Raw genomic sequence first — 20,039 nt, forward strand, 5'->3', positions numbered from 1 at the left:
TGCTGTGTTGTGTCTGATGTCAGAGGATGGAGTGACACGGGGAGGCGACGGCTCTGCATTTTTATAGCCGTTGATGAGACACTGGGCATGGGAGGGCACTGGGTAGAGTAGGGGCCAAGCTTCCTTGGGGACCAAGGAGCTCCCCTGAAGTTTGATAACTTCTGGAATCTCTTTGGGCTTGCACCTTTCAGTAGAGCACTGTACTCAGTCAATCTGAACCTGTGTGAAACCTTGAAATGCAGTGGCAAGACTCTGTCTTGTACGTACTTCAGAAAGAGAAGTTCAGAGAGACTCTGTCTCTGTCCTCCGTTCCATTTGGATGCATTGCCAGCTGTACAACGTGAAAATTAATAATAGAAGAACTGCAAACATGGGGATAATCAACTGCAGTTGCTGGTTGCCAGCAATCAATTCTGACTTACAAGAACAATGGTGTCCAGTCAATGTAGTGTTTCAGCGTTTGGGTGCAGTAGTCACATAACTGATCTGAAAAATGTGGTATTACGACTGGCTAGGTTCTCGATTCAGCATTCCAGCTGGATTGAAACAGAAAAGTATCTCTAGCAATGTGGGATAGGGGATGGGTCTCCAGACAAGAACAGGGGAACAAAATAAGAGAATCTTTGATGCCAGAAAGCTTTTAGATTCAGAACTGAAATCATGCAGTCTGGTTCTCTGTTAGACATGGATATTGCAAGTGCACAAAAAGTAGACATAAACTAGGACATCTTTTGATAATCGGTACAATAATGCACAATCAATCAACCACTAAAATACAGACACAGATGGACCCGAGATATTATAAGAAATTATTTGGACATTTCAGAGAGCAGTTGACTTGAAGGACACACTACCCCTGTGACCGATCTATTCCGTTCACATTGAGGATGAAAGTCTTGGTCATCGGCATGCACCAATTTTCCTGTTTGCTAGTGTCTGGAATCAAAGGGAATGCCAGAGTAACAAAAGCAAAACAAAATAACTATCATGATAATAATTCATAAGAACATTGCAAACATTTTCTATCATTAGTGAAGGATTGAAGGTAATACGAAGCCAGATCCAGATGCTCTCAACAATCTACCATCTTCAAAATGCTCTCAGCAATCTCCAGATGGACCTGTCTCTCTTCACTAAACCAACATTGGAAGTCTGCAACTGCCCATAGGAGAGTCAAAACTTGGGGATTGTTCAGGTCTGAAGGTTGAAAAAGCCACTGTTTGACTTGATCCATGATGCTATAAAGATGCAACGACCAAGCCACTCAAGATAATGTCAGATCCCTGACATGTTATTTAGAAGTGCATTTACTCTATGCACTCAACAAGATTTCGAGACACACCATCCTGGTGCCTCCAACACAAGAGACATATGGTAACTATTTAGGGCCTAGGAAACAAGGTTAGTTACATTGCTTTACATCTAAGCAAGATTCCTGTCTGCCTAGGGCTTATTATTGTATGAAGACAATGATCTGTCCTTTTTGACTTTGAATTTGTCTGTAATGAGAAACGTGATTCGCATGGGCTCAATCAGTTTCTAACTGATGCTTTGCACATGCCAACTTGCCCAAGCAGTTCCAACACTACAAACTACCTGTCACTGATTAATACAGCTAATATTTTATTATCACACATTGCACTGAGAATATGCAAAAACCAAACCAGGATCATCTACACGGGCTATGATTATTGAATACTGATCAACATATTATTATTCTACCTATGGATGAATCAATGCTCAGAGAGGTATATCTGAAATGGAACGAATGTGATATTATATACGACTTGATTGCATTTGAAGCAATACAGCTATAGTTGGTATAGTACACTCGAAATGTACAATACAGACTTCGCAGTTGAAGTCTTGGCTTACAGCCCACTCCTAGCTGTTCTGCAGTTACTTGGGTGGGACAACTAGTGTATAGATTAGTAATGTCAAGACGATGATTATCGCCCCCACCAAGGTAAACTGAGGACTTGTCCACAGCATCAAGTTAGATCTTTCAGTGCTCTTGATTGGATCAACCTCTTCTGACACTGGATACTCACTGCGCCGGGGGTTCCAGGTCACATACTTGTTTGGTGAGAAATCTGAAAATAGGGTCCTTTTCCCTTTCTTCTTAAATGTTGACCAAGCCTTGTCCCAGTCGGTAGAGGTTTCGCCTGACAGTAAGAACATAGATGTGTACTACCTTCATATAGATATATAAACAAACTACCTATGAAGAGACAAGCGAAAGTACATATTTTGTTCTTGTTAAAAAGGGAAGGCTTCCATTCTTAATTAAAAAGGGAAACAAGAAATTATAAAAGATAGATTGGATTCTGCTGATAAATTAGATTCGCATCAGCAGATCTAAACTATCAAAACTTAAAATCTACAAGGAAAATAAATCCGATTGCTAGTAAAGCTGATGCTAAAATTTAACCTCCTAATGCTAACTTTCTTTGAGAAATATTCTCCCAGATGAGGTAGTTGATTCTATCTGGTTGTCCAATTTGATTTTTGAAACACTCTATAGTTTGGTTCATTTCATAGGTTCCACCAGGAATGTATAATGCTGCCGCTTGCTACCTTTCTTCTTTCCTTTGGAATCAACATTAGAATCCACTACCACCAGCTGACTATGGACGAATTTTACATTTGTAGACTGGAGCTTCAGTCAGCCATGCCCATGCATTTAAATTTTTTGTCCAAAGAACAATATAAGGTAATATGCGTTGATGTTTTGGGGCTGCTGGGAGCAAAGTTTGCGAATTACAACAGTCTGCCAGCTATCCACAGTTAGATTTTTGTTTTGCAGAAGAGTCCAAGCCGTCTCTTTTTAGTTTAATATGTGCTTGCTGTGTTTAGGAACTGGTGCTGGCATTTTTTTTACAAGATATTGCCCCCCTACTTTGCAGATCAAAGGAAAAGAAACCTGCACACTGATGAACTAAAACATAACTGTTTTCTTTTGTTTGTTTTCCTTCAGGAGGGACTTGTAAATAGCCTTTTAGAACACTATTTATCAACAAAGTTCAGCTAGGCGCTAGGCGGAATCTAGGCGCTGACCCATTGCCTAGCGCCTAGTCGGGAGTACTCGGTCCTAGGCGCTCCTAGGCGTTTTCCTAGGCGTTATATATATATACTAATATACATATATTATCTTCTAAAAGAAAAAAATAAACAGCTGAATAGTGGGCTCAGATAGGTAAAAAGGCTGATTTAGGGAGATAGAAAGGCCCAAGAGACAACCTGTCCAGTCCATAGAAAGGCCCAAGAGAGAGGCAACCTGTCCAAACCCTATCCATCTCCCAACTCCCGCATCCTTCGTGAGGCTCGTCTCCAGCCTCAGCTGCCGCCGCCGCCGATTCCTCTCCCTCTCCGACATCTCTCTCTCCTCTGCTGGGCGCCCGCGCCTGCGCCAGCAGCTGCCCGTGCAAGCCCCTGCCGCCACCCGCAGCCCCCCCCCCCCCACCGGCGACCTCCGCCAGGCGCTCCTCCACCCCCACTGGCTCCGCCGACGAGCTGCCGCCGCCTAGAAGAGCGACTACGGCCAAATCGACGCGGCAGGGCTTCGACTAGCGCCTAATCGCGCCTAGGCGCCGCGGAATCGCCGCCTAGCCGAACCATGTTTATCAATATATCAAAAATCAAGATTGCTCTTTTATTGTTTCCCCACCAGAAGAGGAAAAAGGATTGGATGAAACCAGTGGTCTGCTAATGCGTTTTTCATTTATCCGGTCTATCATCTTTTAGTAGCTTTGATATCAACACTAAACCGTCTAGGCTCTGTTTGGAACTGAGATGGCTTTTCAAAAGCCCTTTTTTTTTGTTCTATTTTGCTTTAGTGATGGATGAGGTCACAAGAGATATACAAGGTGAGATCCCTTGGTGTATGCTCTTTGCTGATGATGTGGTGCTAGTTGACGAGAGTAGGGCAGTGGTTAATAAGAAGTTAGAGCTGTGGAGACGCACGTTAGAGTCGAAAGGGTTCAGACTTAGTAGGACCAAGACCGAGTACATGATGTGCGATTTCAGCGCGACTAGGCATGAGGGGGGAGAGGTTAGTCTAGATGGGCAAGTGGTGGTCCAGAAGGATACTTTTCGATATTTAGGATCGGTGCTACAAATGATGGCGACATTGATGAAGATGTTAGGCATAGAATTTCAGCTGGTTGGTTGAAATGGCGGCAAGCTTCTGACATCCTTTGTGACAAGAGGGTGCCACAAAAGCTAAAAGTCAAATTCTATAGGACAGCAATTCGTCCGGCAATGTTATACGGTGCTGAATGTTGGCCTACAAAAAGGCGACATGTCCAGCAACTGAGTGTAGCAGAGATGCGGATGTTGCGGTGGTTTTGCGGGCACACAAGGAGGGATAGAGTCTGGAACGAAGTTATTCGGGATAGGATTGGGGTGGCACCAATTGAGGAGAAACTTTCCCAGCATCGGCTGAGATGGTTTGGACATGTCCAACGAAGGCCTCCTGAGGTGCCGGTGCGTAATGGGGTTCTTGAGCGGGTCGATAATGTAAAGAGGGGTAGAGGTAGACCTAAACTGACGTGGGATGAGTCGGTTAAGAGAGACCTTAAGGATTGGAATATCTCTAAAGAGATAGCTTTGGATAGGAGCGCTTGGAGACTAGCTATCAATGTGCCTGAACCTTGAACTTATTTCTTTCGGGTTTCATCTCTAGCCTACCCCAACTTGCTTGGGAAAAAAGGCTATGTTGTTGTTGTATTAGAAACAACAGTTAGTTGAAAGAACATTTTAAAGGCATAGTGGCATAACCTCATCTGATTGGCAAGGACTCCTCTAACAAATTAGATTCCATAAGCAGCACAGCAACAAAGACTGACCATGGCAGGTCTTACAGATTATGCACAGCATCATATCATTATGTAGAATAGAATTTCTAAAAATACCTTCAAGAAGGAAATTCACAATTCAACACCCAGTATCCACAAACTAAATGTATGGACAGGCACCATCAAAGCAAAATTTTGACTACTCAGAGTCCAGGGATTATTAACTTTTTGTGCAGATTATGCATAGCCTTGTCTCTTTATATAGAACGAGCTTTTTGAAAATACCTTAAAAAGGGGAATTCACAATTCATCAGCCAGTATCCACAAGACCCTAATATATGGACAAGCAGCATCAAGGCCAATCCATATAGACTACTCAGAGTCCAACGACCAGTAAATTTTTGCGCAAATGGCCCTAAAAAAAATATCACACAATTCAACTATGAAAATCTCCTGAAGGCAGACACACTATGTTCTATACTTCAATCTCCAGCATTGACAATTGGCAAAAAAAAAGAATGTTTCCAGTTTGGTTAAGGAATTTACAATGCGAACCAACAATGGAGTACAAAATGGCTATGATTAAATTCAGTACCTACCTACTGGATTGTGAAGTGTAACCCTCACTCTGAGAGGCATATAAATGCCAGCATAACTACATAAGGAGAATCATGGTTAACTTTTCCTTATCTCAGTACATTTCATTATGTCAAACCAAAAATATACACACACCTTGGCTTACTGTTGCGCACAACAATCAAATCTTAGCACATGAAGCCCTACGACTTTTCCTGCTTGAAATTAACGGAAATAACCGTTGCATTTAACTCGAATCTTAGCACAAGAAGCCCAACACGGTCCAGTGAGCGGATCACGTCAGACTGAATGAGGATCCAGGAAAGCAGGCCGTTGCATCCTGGTGAGACGGCTAGGCTACCAGTCATCTGTGATCTGTCATACCTAATACACTACGACCACAGAGCCTGACTGACCCCAGTACTGGTCCAATGATCCACTGCGGCATTTTACCAAACACCTTACAGTTTCAGGGAGCAGCAAGCAGATCGCTTACCTTTGTCGCTGGGGCCTTTGTCCGGGGTGCCTCGGGAGCAGCGAGGGACGAGCGCGAGGGGAGGCCGTCGCGCCAAGAATCTCCCGGAACCTAGCAGTATATCCATGGCTGCCTCCCTTTCAAGATTCTACTACTAGCCTGGCAGGCCTCCCGATCCCAGATTCTTTTTGTCACTCCTGTTTCTTTCGCCGCGCGGCTTCCCTTCCCTTCTTATCCCGGTTGCAGGGGAGACTGGTGGCCGAGGAGGCGGCGTGGCAGGGGAGAGCCGCGCGTTTCTGGGACAGCGAGAGGAGCAGGTTGCTTGCGTGAATGCGAGGGGGGTAAGGCGAGTCGCACTGGGCGCTGCGCCGCAGTGTGTGGCTCTGACCGTAAGAGAGAACCGTCACGCCTTGGGCAACGACCAACGGCAGCGCAGGGGAAACTGCGGTGTCCGATTCGTTCCTCTGTTCGAGAGTTTGCTGAAGTTTGGTAACATCATTTGTTTTGCTCGAAATTTATCGATCTGATTTGACAGGATCTATATAACTAATCCTGGTGCATTTCCTTGCACCAGGAGGTGGTCACGCAAGAATATATGGGCCGTCGGATCGGCCGATCCAACGACCAGAAACAATTCTAGGACATTTGACCCTATACACGAGACCTGTCGACATGGGTCCCACATGTGGGCCCATCATGGGTCCGTAGGACCCGACAACATGAGTCCCACAAGTGGATCCTGTGGGACCCGCTGTGGACCCACGGGACCAACAAGTGGGACCCACCGTATGTGGGTCCACGGAATCAATTATATGTGGGGCCTACTATAGTTTTCCAAAAAAAAACTCTGAACTCTGATAAAATCAACCTGCACTCTACCTACGCCGCTCCACATAAAATCTTACGAACTTCGGTGAAATCAATTTGCACTTCACGAACAACAAATCCACAGAAAACACCTCAAGACTTCTGCAAAACCAACCCACTTAATGTGTATCGGTGACAGATTAAATCGCCTCACACATTTACACACTGCATATACCACAACATTGACACGTATGATGACTGCCACATACAAGCTTGTCGCTACGAATGAACACATGGACGGTCCATAGACATATTTCAACGGTGCACACCTCACACACATATATTTAATAATCAAATCAAATTTGGTCGAACCCGCAACAAAATTTATAAGTACGGATATAAATTCACGATGGGTATCTCGGAGGCGCTAACGGCGCGGCATTTTTCTAGTCTGACACCGATTACCTGCGGGTTGCAGTGCAGCTAGATCCAAGTCCTCGTCGACTCTTAGCCCGATAATTCCCGCGCGCACAAGATGTTAATCAATCCACGTTATTATCCCTCACCACACTTGAAGAAGCTCATCGGCAACCAGCATAGCCCTTGCTTCACACATGTCGCCCTGGTGATTACCTTCGTCGTTATCTTGCTGGACACTACCTGACCAGGGATCACTAGAGGATGCCAAGTTGCCAAATGCCAACAATCTCATCTTCCCTCACTATCACTAATTCATCCGACGGCATAATTTGGGTGTTATATGAGGGCAGGTAATATACAATGTGTGTCTTGCATACAAAAGACTACACCCTCCCCTAATGCAATTACTCTCCCTGCTTGCAGGTGTGTATTTAATTGCATCTTCTGTTAATTGGAACCTATGGTTGGAAAGCTCAACAGCTTTCACTGGACAACCATAAAATCTAAAATAAAAAATGCCACTTTTAGTTTAGAAAGAAGTAACCTAGAGCAACGGCAACGGGTCTCTATCGTAGAGTAGTATCGAGTCTATTGACGGTTGAAGTATTGAGTGCCTTTGCTCTCCTATTTCACGTCTGGCTCTGGCAGTTCTATGCTTCTAGCACAGTTTTCCGTTTTTTTTTTTGGGCAGAGTTCTACACTTCTAGTACAGTTCTACTACAACATCTGCCAACCGTACAGAAATATGGATCTTGACCTGAAACGCTGAACTCCACTAGAGCAAAGCTGACTGGCTGAGAGAACAATCAAGGCGGCCGCGTTCGGTCTGGCTCTGGCCTGAGCCAGCGTTCAGGCGGCCGCCGCCCCGGTGGACGGCTGCAGTTCTGTTTCAGAATTTGACACTCAATTTATGTGCCACACTGAATTTGACACCCAATTCACACGTCTTTCGGAATTTGGGACCGGGACTGCGAATTCTTTCGGTCTAGGTGTTTGTCATCTATTTTCTCCATTTACATTTTCTTTTTAGTCTCCAGACCACATGAAAAGACCAAATTGCCCTTACCTTATCCTTTCCAGGGAACACTGCTTCCCGGCCCTTGCGCACGGGCTCTTCTCCTCCTCCTTTCTTGTCTCGCCTCCATGAACTTGAGCTAGGGTTGGAGCTCCGTGCGCCGCCCTGGGCGCCCCAGCTACCTGCACCGCCCCAGGTCTGCGGCGCCGTCACAGCTCCCTGTCGCCGCTCCTACGCCGCCCCAGGCCGCCCAGCTCCGTGCGCTGCCCATCTCCCTGCGCCGCCCCAGGCCGCCCAGCTACCTGCGCCGCCCCTGTTGCCGCTCCTTGCGCCGCCCCTGTTGCCTCAGTAGCCTGGGAGTTCAAAAGAGGCCTGGGAGACAGCGATACAGCCATACAGGCCTGGGAGGCAGCGACACAGGCCCAGGGTTTGCGAAACCGTCGGGAACCGGTCGGTCAAACCGGACCGGCCCGGTTTGCGGACCGGCCCGGTTTGTGAACCGGCCGGTATCAAACCGGCCATAATTCAAAATTCAAATTTGAATTCAAAAAATGAAAAAATCCCAAAAAATTCCTAAAAATACTACACGGTGCAAATAATCTAATGATGTAAAACTTTCTCAAAAATTCGTTCATTTAGCCTAATTTGAGGAATTTTGAAGTAAATTCAAAAAAGAAAAAGAAAAAACACGAAGGCCCATTAAGGCCCATTGTGGTCTGTATGCTTAGACAGGGTTCGGTGTCACCCGGGGGGTCGCGCACCACACTCGCTCCCTATCCGCCCGAAGCCGCTATCTGTCCGCCACCCCACCGTCCCCCAGGAGGCGACCGGTTAGCCGTGCTCCGCGCCCGGTTGGCCGCCCGGTTTGGCCGGCTTACCGGCGCCCCCCAGATCCGGCGCATACCGGTGCGCGTGGCCGGCTTACCGGCCGGGCGGAGCGGTTTACCGGTCGGTGTCGCCGGTTACCGACCCGACCGGGAGAGAAGGTAAGAGCTCAAAATTTTTGAGTAGAATGCTTGGTTAGGGCATATTTAGGTGTATGATTTAGAATATTAGATTATTTGTTTTAGGATTTAGGTTACATTTAGGTGTATGGCTGAAAAGTTATAGGTTTTAGGTAGGATTTAGGTGTACTAATTTAGAATTTAGGTAAGATTTAGGTGTAGGATTTAGGATTCTATTTATCTGATTGAAATGTTTTTGTTGTCCATTTATGCATGTAGAAAATGTTTGGGAGAGATAGAGATGTTGTATGGGAACATGGTGAAAATCTTTATCCCGGATGGCGATGCAACTATTGTCGTACGCAGAAAGGAGGAGGTGGTGCAACAAGATTAAAGCAACATTTAGCTCACCGCGGGGCAGAGGTGGTCCATTGCAGGAATATGCCACCTGATGTGCGGGACTTCTTTCAGCGTGAGTTGGATAGGGCAAAGAAGGCAACTGCTGACCGGCCCCGAGATAGGTTGAGACGGGAGAAGGCTGCAGCGGAGGGAAACTATCCCGGTGATGAAGAAGATGAGGAGGCTCAGGTGCAGCGTGCCATGGATCTATCGAGAGCGGAAGCAGAGTTCCGACGTGGGGTTGAACAGAGAGGAGGTGCATATGAGCGTGGATGGGGTAGTGGTTCGACGAGGGGGAATGTTATGCAGAGGATGTTTCGAAGGTCCACTTCGCAGAGGGAGAGTCCTGTGGTGGAGGACTATAACTTGGCAGCTGGTGGGAGAAGAGGAATGACGCAACCAAGTATTGATACAGGCTCCTGGACGCAGAAGGGTAAGAACGCAAAGGAAGCTATTGGTAAAGCTTGGTCAAAGTTTTTCCATATTGCAGGAGTACCTGGAAGACAGGCTGACAGTCCATACTTTATCAGCGCGGTCAGAGAGACACAGAAGTGTGGTAAGTTTTCTTTCATTGCAATGATACCTATGAGCTTACATTATTGTATCTCATGATTTTCATATGGTTGCAGGTGAAGGTATCGCATCACCCACTGGACGGGATATTGATGGCAAGTACCTTGATCAGAATGAGCAAGACTTGAAGACGAGGTACGTAAAGTTTCAGAAAGACTGGCCCTTATTTGGCATCACGTTGATGTGTGATTCATGGACTGGTCCGACGAAGATGAGTGTCATCAACTTTTTGATATATTGCAATGGGGTCATATGGTTCCATAAGTCTATTGATGCGACTGGAAGAACTCAAGATGCTGTATATTTGTTCAAGGTAGTCCCTAAACATGTTCCATTCACATTGTGTATGTTATGTCATGTTACTAAACAATCTGTCTTCCATTGCAGGAGATTTGAAAGGTGGTGGAAGAGATTGGTCCGGAGAATGTCGTGCACGTAGTCACCGACAACGGCTCGAACTACAAAAAAGCATGCAAGGAACTACTAAGTGACGTGTATGACCACATAGCTTGGACACCTTGTCTAGCACACACCGTCAATTTGATGTTGAAGGATATAGCTCGAAGGCCTGAACATGGTGTTATCATCAAGCAGTGTAAGCGAATTTTAAATTGGTTACACAATCATGGTCAGTTGAATACAATGATGAGGAACGTAATCGGTGGTGAGTTGGTCAAGTGGAATGCCACTCGATTTGGAACCAACTACATGTTCCTAGAGAGCATCTATCGGAAACATGATCGTTTCATGCAGTGGATGGCATCTACTGAGTTCCAACACAGCAAATGGGCGAATACCGAAGAAGGTAGATATACTCATGCAAGTTTTTCAAGTATGGAGTGGTGGGATGCAATGAAATATATCATCGACACGGTTCAACCAATATACAAGTTCCTTCGCTTCGCTGATCAGGACAAGAAGCCGAACATGTGCGAAGTCGTGATGGCATACCAGACTATGAAACAGGAGCTGCAGTCTTTCTTTGGAACAAATGTTTCCACACTGAAAGAGTATATTGAGGTGGTGGACGAGAAATTGGGTGACGTGTTCATAGGCACGTATGTGGGTCCAGGTAAACACACACGAGTCGTCTATTTTTAAACTCTATTGACATAATACTTATTTGAAGTGACTTATATTTTGCAGCTGCTGTCCTAAATCCGAGGTATGCATATACGATGGATCCAACTCAACAAATGTTTCGTGGACTCAAAGATACATTTCAACGAATGACGGATCTCCAGAGCGCCGTCCAGGCATTGCAGGAGTTTGACGTGTTTTGGCAGAAAGTTGGCGAGTATAGCAATGAAATGGCAATGCGGATGGCGATGGACCCAAAGACATCCCCCATGTAAGAGTTATTCCATATGAAATTGTTGTTTTCTCTATTCGAATATATTGCTTACATACTCGGTTGCACATGCAGCGTCCTGGTGGATGATGTTCGGATCAAGTACTCCAAAACTGCAGTACCTTGCCATGAGACTTGTTTCACAATGTTGTTCGTCCAGTGGATGCGAGCGGAACTGGAGTACTTTTGCCTTGCTACATACAAAGGTTCGCAATCGGTTGTCGCACAAGAAACTTAATAAGCTTGTCTATGTCAACTACAACCTTCGTCTCCGACTTGAGGAGGTCTCTGGCCCACTGATGCGTGAAGAAGGTGATTTCATTGACCAGCTAGCCCATCTTTCTTTCTATGATGAGAAAAATCCGGTGCGGGAATGGATGGAATATGGTAGATCTAACCGGGCTCCAGTTCTGGACAAGGATGATGATGACGGCGACACCCCTCTCCCGTCCCATATTGTCAGAGATCAAATAAACGTGTCAGATCTACGTGAGGCAACGGGGAATGATTCCATCAGCGATTGGGCACGTCAAAATATAGGTGACACTCACCTAGGGAAGAGAAAGTTGCAGAAGGAGCCTAAGAAGGGTGACCCGAAGCGTTGAAAAGGCAAAGAAACGGCAAAACCAGTGAGCAGCGACACCGAGACTGATGATGGCGAAGGTGAGCGTAGTCCTCCGTATCAGGAGTCCGCGGATAGCAGCTCGGCCGATGATGGTGATGATGGTGACGGTGCTGATCCTGATGCTGGAGGTGGTGGTAGTGGTGGTGCTCGTTGTGTTCGTTTCACAGGTATACATTGCACATATAAATAGACACATATTTCTGACTATGAGTATTCACTACTAATTGTGAAATTTGGTTGATTGCAGGGGAGACTCAGTTCACACATGCTACTCAGGACACCGACCATGGAGTACCGCACTCGCAGAGGAGAACAGGTGGACCGACGGACTATGACAGTCCACAGCACTCTTCTTCCTCCTACAGCGATTCCAGGCAATCTTTTCACTACCCCATTCCTGACATCAGCATGCAGCCACCGACGAGATGGGTGTACGAATGGGAAGACCCCATTTTTATACTATGTTAGTTCAGGAATGGCAGACAACATCGGCGTGGACAGGCCAAACTTGGCAACACTACAAGGCTGAGCTGCTTAGAGTGCGAGGTATCGCTTTGATGTCCACCGCCGAATACCAAACCGCGTCCCAAATGGGGGGTCTTCCCATTCCTACGTTGAACTTTCATTTCATGTGTATATGTGTATGACTCCGTATTTATATGCACGCTTATTACTATTGTATTTGTATGCATGATTATAAATTATTGCTTTGGTAAGGTCATTTACATTAAAATGTGCATAGCTAATGCCGAAATTTCCTTTTATTTCACACCGGGGATCAATTTTTTAAGCGTCGGAAAACTGCTCGAAACCACCGGTATACCGGCCAAACCGGCCGATAAACCGGAATAATCGGCCGGTATGCCGATTATTAACCGGACCGTCCAAGTCACCATTATACCGGCAAAACCGGTCGGTAAACCGATCTAACCGACCAGTATACCGGTTAGAATCGCTTCAACGGGGAAATTTGAATTCGAATTTGCGTTTGACCGGTATAAACCGGTTACCGGTCCAACCGGTCCGGTAAACCAGAACCGGTGGCCGACGGTTTGAGTCAACCGGTCGGGGAAAAAAACCATGCACAGGCCTGTGAGGGGGCCTGGGAGCAGTCGTGAGGTCCTGGGAGCAGCCGTGAGTTAATAGGATAGGCCAGGGGCAATTTGGTCTTTTCATGTGGCTTGGAGATTAAAAAGAAAATGTAAAAGAGAAAAAAATAGTCTCGGTCCCAAATTCCGAAAAGCATATAGTGTCAATTTCAGTGAGGCGCACGAATTAAGTGTCATCTTCTGAAATTTCTCGCCTCCGAGCTTCCAATCCGAAGGAATAAAATCCGCGCCACCCAAAACCCCTCTGCAGTCTGCACACTTGGAGACGCGTCGCCTCCATCTCCACTGCCACTCCCCCATTCCCCGCCATGGCCTTGGCCATGACCTCCTCGTCCCCGCAGCCACCGCCCCCATCCCACCGCCGCCGTCGCAGCCCGCAACCCGCCGCGCCCGCGCCCACGCCCACGCCCAATGCCAACCCCAAGCCCAGACCCCGGGCCAAGGCCCTCCCCCTTCTCTCCGATGTCGGCGTCGGCCGCGACCCTGCCGCCATCAAGTACTACGCCCGCGTCGCCTCCAACCTAGCGGGCGCAGGGCGCCTCCGCGACTTCCTCCTCGCCGCCGAGGGCCTCCGCGCGGCCGCGGGCGACGACCCCAGCTTCGCGGCGCGCATCAGCGCCCGCCTCCTCTCGCGCGGCGTCGCCGCCGCGGTCCGCGACCGCGGGCTGCCCCACGTGCTCGAGTTCCTCCGGGACGCCGAGCGCGTGCGCGTCCCCGCAGCCGAGATGCTCGACGCCGACGCCTCCGACGCTGTCGCGGCCGCCTGCCGGATGCTGCTGGAGGAGCGACGAATGGTGGAGTTCGTGGAGGTCGTCGAGGCGCTAGCGCGTAATGTTGCCCCCAATCTCTTCATACCTATGCTTTAGTCGGGCTTATTTCCCCTCATTCTAGTGTAGCATGAAGTTTATACTTCAGTCAGTTGATTTATGTCATTTATCTACCGGGGTGGCGCATTTGTTACCAATTGGTTTGCTAGTGTTGCTCTGTGCATCTGACCCGCTTAAAAAAAAAGCATCAAGGATCACATTTGTTACCATTTGTCTGTTATTGAATGGTTTATGTGATTTTGCTTATTTGTGGAACTGTGAAGTGACATGTCAATACTAGACTGCGGTTAGAATGCTAACTTCAGCACAGAGAACTGATCTGTTTGATATTAGCTACCAGTTGACACATGGTTTCTACTTGATTACCTGATTAATTGGTTTAACGACAGTTTCAGCTGGCATGCATCTCATTTATGAGAGTAGTTGTCATTTTTCACGTCCACATTTAACACATACTCCTTTGCATGTAAGTATGCGGTTCCACTCTGTTTTTACTAGTTCCTTCATGAATTTCTAAAAACTTAGGAGCAGTAATGCTAAGGATAACATGTTTGTGATTCTTATTGCCTTTGACAAACAGACAAATATGAACTGGTAATATGTGCTTGTTGTTTAATGCTGTTTGTGTTCTGGAAATTTGTTTGATTATTGTACGATGTCTGGATGGTATAATTACTGATGAGGCCTTGAGGAGCATTCACCTGCATGTTACCAGCATACTATTTTGCCATGTTGATTGGTGAAAGTTCTATTGCGATACATCCTGCTTATTAGGCAACATCATTCATATGATCATATTTTATTAATTCTCCCCTACCCATTCTTTGCATGATAATCATATAATCTTAAATTATTGCTGTTATATCGTGCTGTGTTATTTTGTTTGTATAGGATATGGTTTCTATGTTCAAGGCATTGTGAACCCGATGGATGTATTGAAAATATTTGTCAAGAAGCGTGACCCTGATATGGCCATAAGGTGATCATACTTGTCACATATTTATTTAACTTGTCTTGATTTTTGCAAATTAAATGTAGGTTGTTACTTGTTACTGTTAGTATGATATGTTTCTTGCGGAAGAGATTTTGGGTTTATGCACAACCTGATTATTTCATCTTTGGATTTTCCTATTGGGTTTGGTTAAATCCATACTGTTTCTAGCAATCTTGATACCTGCTTATGGATTTTTTTTTCTGACATGTAGGTATGCACGCATATTTTCTAATTCCCAACTTTTACTCTGCAATACCATGGAAGCTTTTGGAAAACGAAAGGAGTTGAAAAATGCTTTAACGGTATTTGGAGCACTTAAGGATCAGCTTGGTGGCATAAATATGTTTGCATGCCGAAGTATAATAGATATATGTGGCCATTGCGGCTCTTCTGTACAGGCTCGAATTGTATTTGAGGTACATGATATCCTTTGGCCACAGTTAATTTCATTGTTAGTTCAACTTTTTTTATATTTAAAGATATATCCATTTGTTTTTTAGGTTTCAAGTTAAGGTATATATAAAAGGAATAACCTTGTATTCATTGCTGTCAAAGCAAAAAAAAAAATTAAATCACTTGTTTGTAAAGTTCTTCATCCTCCGTCTAGTTAGAGCGCCCCACCTAGCCAACCCGACCATAAAACCCAGGTGTTATAGTGGGAGGGGTGGGGGCCTTTATCCTTGGTCCAACATTCCCCCTACGGCGTGCGAGCCCGGCGTAGCCCGCAGCAGGTTCTAGTGCCCGGCGTAGCCCGCAGCAGGTCTCAGCACACGAGAGACGCAGGGGAAATCGCGCAGCGGAAATGCGTGGCCGGGAGGGATCGAACCCAGGACCTCGGCTCTGGTACCAAGTTAGAGCGCCCCACCTAGCCAACCGACCATAAAACCCAGGTGTTATAGTGGGAGGGGTGGGGGCCTTTATCCTTGGTCCAACACGTCTACATCTCTCTCTCTCTCTCTCTCTCTCTCTCTCTCTCTCTGGAACCCTGAAAGAGGAATACCTAACTAGTAGGAAAATTATATCAAAATAAAACACTAACTTCTGCTCACCTGCTGTACACAAATGCTTTAATAACAAAAGACAGTTTCAGGCTTCACTCATATACAACACATGTGACTCATATGCAGGGGCTGCTTGCTGATAAGATTACTCCAAATACCTACGTCTTCAACAGCCTTATGAACGTCAATGCTCATAGTTTGAGCTACAACCTATCAGTCTACAAGCATATGCAAGTAATGCATCTTCTACCTTATTGTTGCTGTTCATAGGTAGGTCATTTTAGCTCCATGCAAATTGATTCGGTTGCATCAAATTTTTTATTTTCCCTTTTGTCTGCCTGTCCTTTTGTAACTAGTTCATCTCACTTGCTATTTTCTGCCCAATTTTTGGTTGCTATTGCATGCCTGATCATGTCGTTTCTAATCACATTCACTAGAAGAATATTTACGCTGTGCATTTGGTTGTTCCTTTCATTTTCCTTTTCTGTGTTCACGACCAATCTTCTATAAGCTTATTTGCATTGACCTTAAGCTCCTGTTTACACCTTTTTCTTTTTCAGAATCTTGGTGTGGCTCCTGATTTGACTTCATATAATATTCTTCTGAAGACATGCTGCAATGCCAGAGAATTCAACATGGCTCAAGAAATTTATGAGGAAATGAAGAAAAAGGAGCGAGATGGCCTTTTAAAGTTAGATGTTTTCACATATAGTACAATGATGAAGGTATGGGGCTCTTGTTGTTGCTGTCCATGCATTTCAATGATTTGTGATTTACAGAATCTTTTTTCTTTTAATTCCAGGTGTCTGCAGATGGAAAAATGTGGAAGATGGCTTCCAACATCAAAGAGGATATGCAAGGGGGTGGTGTTCGTCTTAACCTTGTAACTTGGTCATCATTAATCAATGCTTATGCAAATTCTGGTCTGGTTGATCGTGCAATAGAGATCCTTGAAGAAATGATAAGGGATGGCTGTCAACCTACTGCCCCATGCTTCAATATTATCCTTACTGCTTGTCTAAAGTCATGCCAATATGATAGAGCTTTCCGATTGTTCTATAGTTGGAAGAAGTCTGGTATCAAGATATCTCTATCTCCTGAACAGAAAAGATGTCTTGATGGTGCCTTCACATTCTGTAAAGAGTATCCAAGTAGTGACGGTACAATATTGGTGGTTCCGTTCAGGCCAACAGTTACAACGTATAACATCTTGATGAAGGCCTGTGGTACTAATGCTGAACGTGCGAAGTCTGTAATGAACGAAATGAGGCGGAGTGGCCTTTGTCCTGACCTTATTAGCTGGTCTATTCTTATGGATATTTATGGAACATCTCAAAACAGGGATGGTGCCGTTCAGGTTAGTCAAAGTTTTATGTTGTTTTTCTTTGCACAATATGATCTGCTACAATATTTTGTACGATATCTGTCGCATCAAGTAAACACATCTCCTCATTCAATGCCCTCTTGAAGTATTCCACTCTATCGAACTGGATGTGTCTGGTGGAGAAAGAATGAAAGAACCAATAGGTTAAATAGACCATGAAACATATGTTGAGTTATTTGATTAATTCACTTAATAGCTTGTGGAGTTCTGGTGGCAAATCTTCCTCCCTGCATCTACTGATACAATGCATATTTTATTTTTTTACTTTACGCTCCATAATAGTTTCACTTTCTCTTTGTCATTGTTGATGAAAATACTCCTATCAATTTAGCATTCCTTTTAACTTACCTGGATAAACAAAACGTCACACTTACTTCCTTGATAATGTGTATTATGATGATTGTATTCATCATATTTTTTAACCAATAACAATGAATTAATAATTCTTACCCTTTCTTTTTTGACATAGGCCCTCAGGAGAATGCAGCGCGTTGGGATAAAACTAAATGTCTCTGCATATACTGTAGCTATTAAGGTTAGTCGTTGGAAAAACACTTGGTTAATGTGCACCTTATGTTAGACAAATTTATGATTTGGCAGTAAGCTTTTGCTACATTTCACTCCAGGCATGTGTTGCAAACAAAGATTTGAAGTTGGCACTGCACTTGTTTGATGAAATGAAAACGCACCAACTGAAGCCCAATCTGGTGAGTCTATCTAGAATTTATGGTACAAGACTTTGATGCTTTGATTTTCATTAACAATGAGAATTGATGCTTCTTGATGTAACATTTTGTTTTGTTTTGATGGATGATCTATTTGGCACTTGGCAGCATCAGAGGTTCTAACAAAGGCTTAGACTTTATTCTCTGTACTAGTTGACATTAGTGTCATGCAGACTAGTTGGTGCTGTTGTTTGATTGTGCTAATTGCTTCGGCTGCATGCATGACTTATTGGCGTTAAATTATTTGGGCTGTCACTAGATAACATTGGAAGCACTGTACAGTAGTTACCATGTGTAACATCTGAAGTTTCTTACTCCCTGGGGATTGTTTCATCCCCGTGCTTTGTACAGTTCTGTTTCTGTTTTCTTTATTTTAATAAAATACCACAGTGGGGGCCTCCCCCGCTGTATAGTTTTCAAAAAAAAACATTGGAAGTTGTATGACATAGTGGTTAATTCTTCAGGTGACGTACAAAACTCTCCTGACAGCACGCAGCAATTATGGATCATTACAGGAAGTCCAGCAGTGTTTAGCAATCTATCAGGAAATGAGGAAAGCAGGGTATGTGACTGGAACAATAGTGTGCATTTTGGCACTCTTTTGAATCAGTACAAGTGCTTTTGCATTTACTTCTTTCTACATTATTAGCGTGCTGCTTTGACAGCAATTCATGATTGCATTGAATAAATAACAAAAGGTAATCTGATACACTAATGGTTGAACTAAATAAAGAGCAAAGGTTTTATCTGATAAACACGTTCTAGCATACAATAGAGCTGTTGCCTAGAAATACAGCACACACAATGTACTTATGTACATCAGAAGTCTTTTAAGCTACAATTATTTTGAACACAAATAGATATGAATAAAAGATGTGGTCCACTTAAGCTTAGTTGATAATCTCATGCCTAGGTGTCTACTGCTTCTAACTCCATTGTTCAACCTTTTTGTTATAGAATGGTATTGTGACAATTTGCATAGGATTTCCTTTTGGTGTTAAATTCTACAATTCAATCATTGTAGGTATCAAGCAAATGACTACTATCTCAAGGAATTAATAGTAGAATGGTGTGAAGGGTTTCTGTCTAGTGGGAGTGCTAATCAAGATTTTTACAATTTGGATCTACAACCTAAGAGAAAAGAATCGTTCAACCTTTTTCTTGAGAAGGTCGTAACAGTCTTGCAAAAAGATGTTGATCAGAACCAAATTGTTGATGTTCGTGGCCTTTCGAAGGTAAATGATGACCAACAGTATTGTCCTTCTGTAATGTTGAAGCTCCTGAAGTACTACCAACAGTATTGCTCAACATTAACTTTGCAGGTTGAAGCTCGAATTGTTGTCCTTTCTGTTCTTCGGAAGATCAAAGAGCAATACCTGCTAGGTAATGTTGAGATATCACTCTGTTCATATTACAATAGAAACACAGATGCTAAGTCTCTAGCTTGACACATCACTGCCTTTTTGAAACCTCGAGCAGGAAGAGCAGTCCTGGATGATGTGGTTATCATCACGGGTCACGAGAAGACCTCAAGAACTGAAGTTGAAACTAGTGCAGTCGATGTTGAGCATGCAATAATTACTGTTTTGACAGATGACCTGGGTCTTGAAGTTTTGATTGGACCTGGAAGCTGTCCTCCAGTTTCAGCAAAACCCAATGCTCTGACTAAATCTAGAAGCAATTTAGAGCAAGTATCAAAAAACTTTACAAGGAGACCACAGGGAGTGATAAAGATCACTATTAACTCGCTGAATCATTGGTTGAAGAAGAAAGTAGCGAGGATTGTACAGTAACATTTTACCATTTTGGCCCATTCATATACAACCAAAATTAGCAGTTACTCTAGGATTGGATGTACATATGAGAACAGGTATCCTGATATTCCAGGCACACACAACACAATTTGTAAAGGACTTGATGGCAGCCAATGGAGTCTTAGACTCTTGCCCAGCACATTCAGAAATTCAGATACCCAAGCATCGTGATTTCTGTTCTGTATTTTTCATTTGGGGGACTGG

At 44.5% G+C, this 20,039-nt stretch overlaps 3 protein-coding genes across 3 annotated transcripts; 2 read left to right on the forward strand and 1 right to left on the reverse strand.

Moving 5' to 3' along the window:
• Positions 1 to 1,749: 1,749 nt before the first annotated feature.
• Positions 1,750 to 6,197, reverse strand: LOC120652751. Its single transcript, XM_039930662.1, has 2 exons — positions 5,869 to 6,197; positions 1,750 to 2,165 (listed from the first exon to the last, which is right to left on the reverse strand). The coding sequence occupies exons 1-2, from the start codon at positions 5,972 to 5,974 to the stop codon at positions 1,900 to 1,902; spliced, it is 372 nt and encodes a 123-aa protein (XP_039786596.1). The 5' UTR covers positions 5,975 to 6,197; the 3' UTR covers positions 1,750 to 1,899.
• A 4,230-nt stretch (positions 6,198 to 10,427) lies between these two features.
• LOC120648180 lies at positions 10,428 to 11,360 on the forward strand. The gene is made up of 2 exons (XM_039924920.1): positions 10,428 to 11,077; positions 11,152 to 11,360. Exons 1-2 carry the CDS (start codon positions 10,549 to 10,551, stop codon positions 11,358 to 11,360), a joined length of 738 nt encoding a protein of 245 aa, XP_039780854.1. The 5' UTR covers positions 10,428 to 10,548.
• A 1,951-nt stretch (positions 11,361 to 13,311) lies between these two features.
• LOC120652752 (pentatricopeptide repeat-containing protein At5g02830, chloroplastic-like) lies at positions 13,312 to 20,015 on the forward strand. Its single transcript, XM_039930663.1, has 12 exons — positions 13,312 to 13,918; positions 14,809 to 14,896; positions 15,123 to 15,327; positions 16,039 to 16,146; positions 16,473 to 16,637; positions 16,715 to 17,269; positions 17,766 to 17,831; positions 17,923 to 18,003; positions 18,486 to 18,583; positions 19,046 to 19,256; positions 19,344 to 19,404; positions 19,501 to 20,015. The coding sequence occupies exons 1-12, from the start codon at positions 13,399 to 13,401 to the stop codon at positions 19,812 to 19,814; spliced, it is 2,472 nt and encodes an 823-aa protein (XP_039786597.1). The 5' UTR covers positions 13,312 to 13,398; the 3' UTR covers positions 19,815 to 20,015.
• The last annotated feature ends 24 nt before the right edge of the window (positions 20,016 to 20,039 follow it).

Source organism: Panicum virgatum, chromosome 9K (assembly GCF_016808335.1).
Source record: "Panicum virgatum strain AP13 chromosome 9K, P.virgatum_v5, whole genome shotgun sequence".
Lineage (NCBI taxonomy): Eukaryota > Viridiplantae > Streptophyta > Magnoliopsida > Poales > Poaceae > Panicum > Panicum virgatum.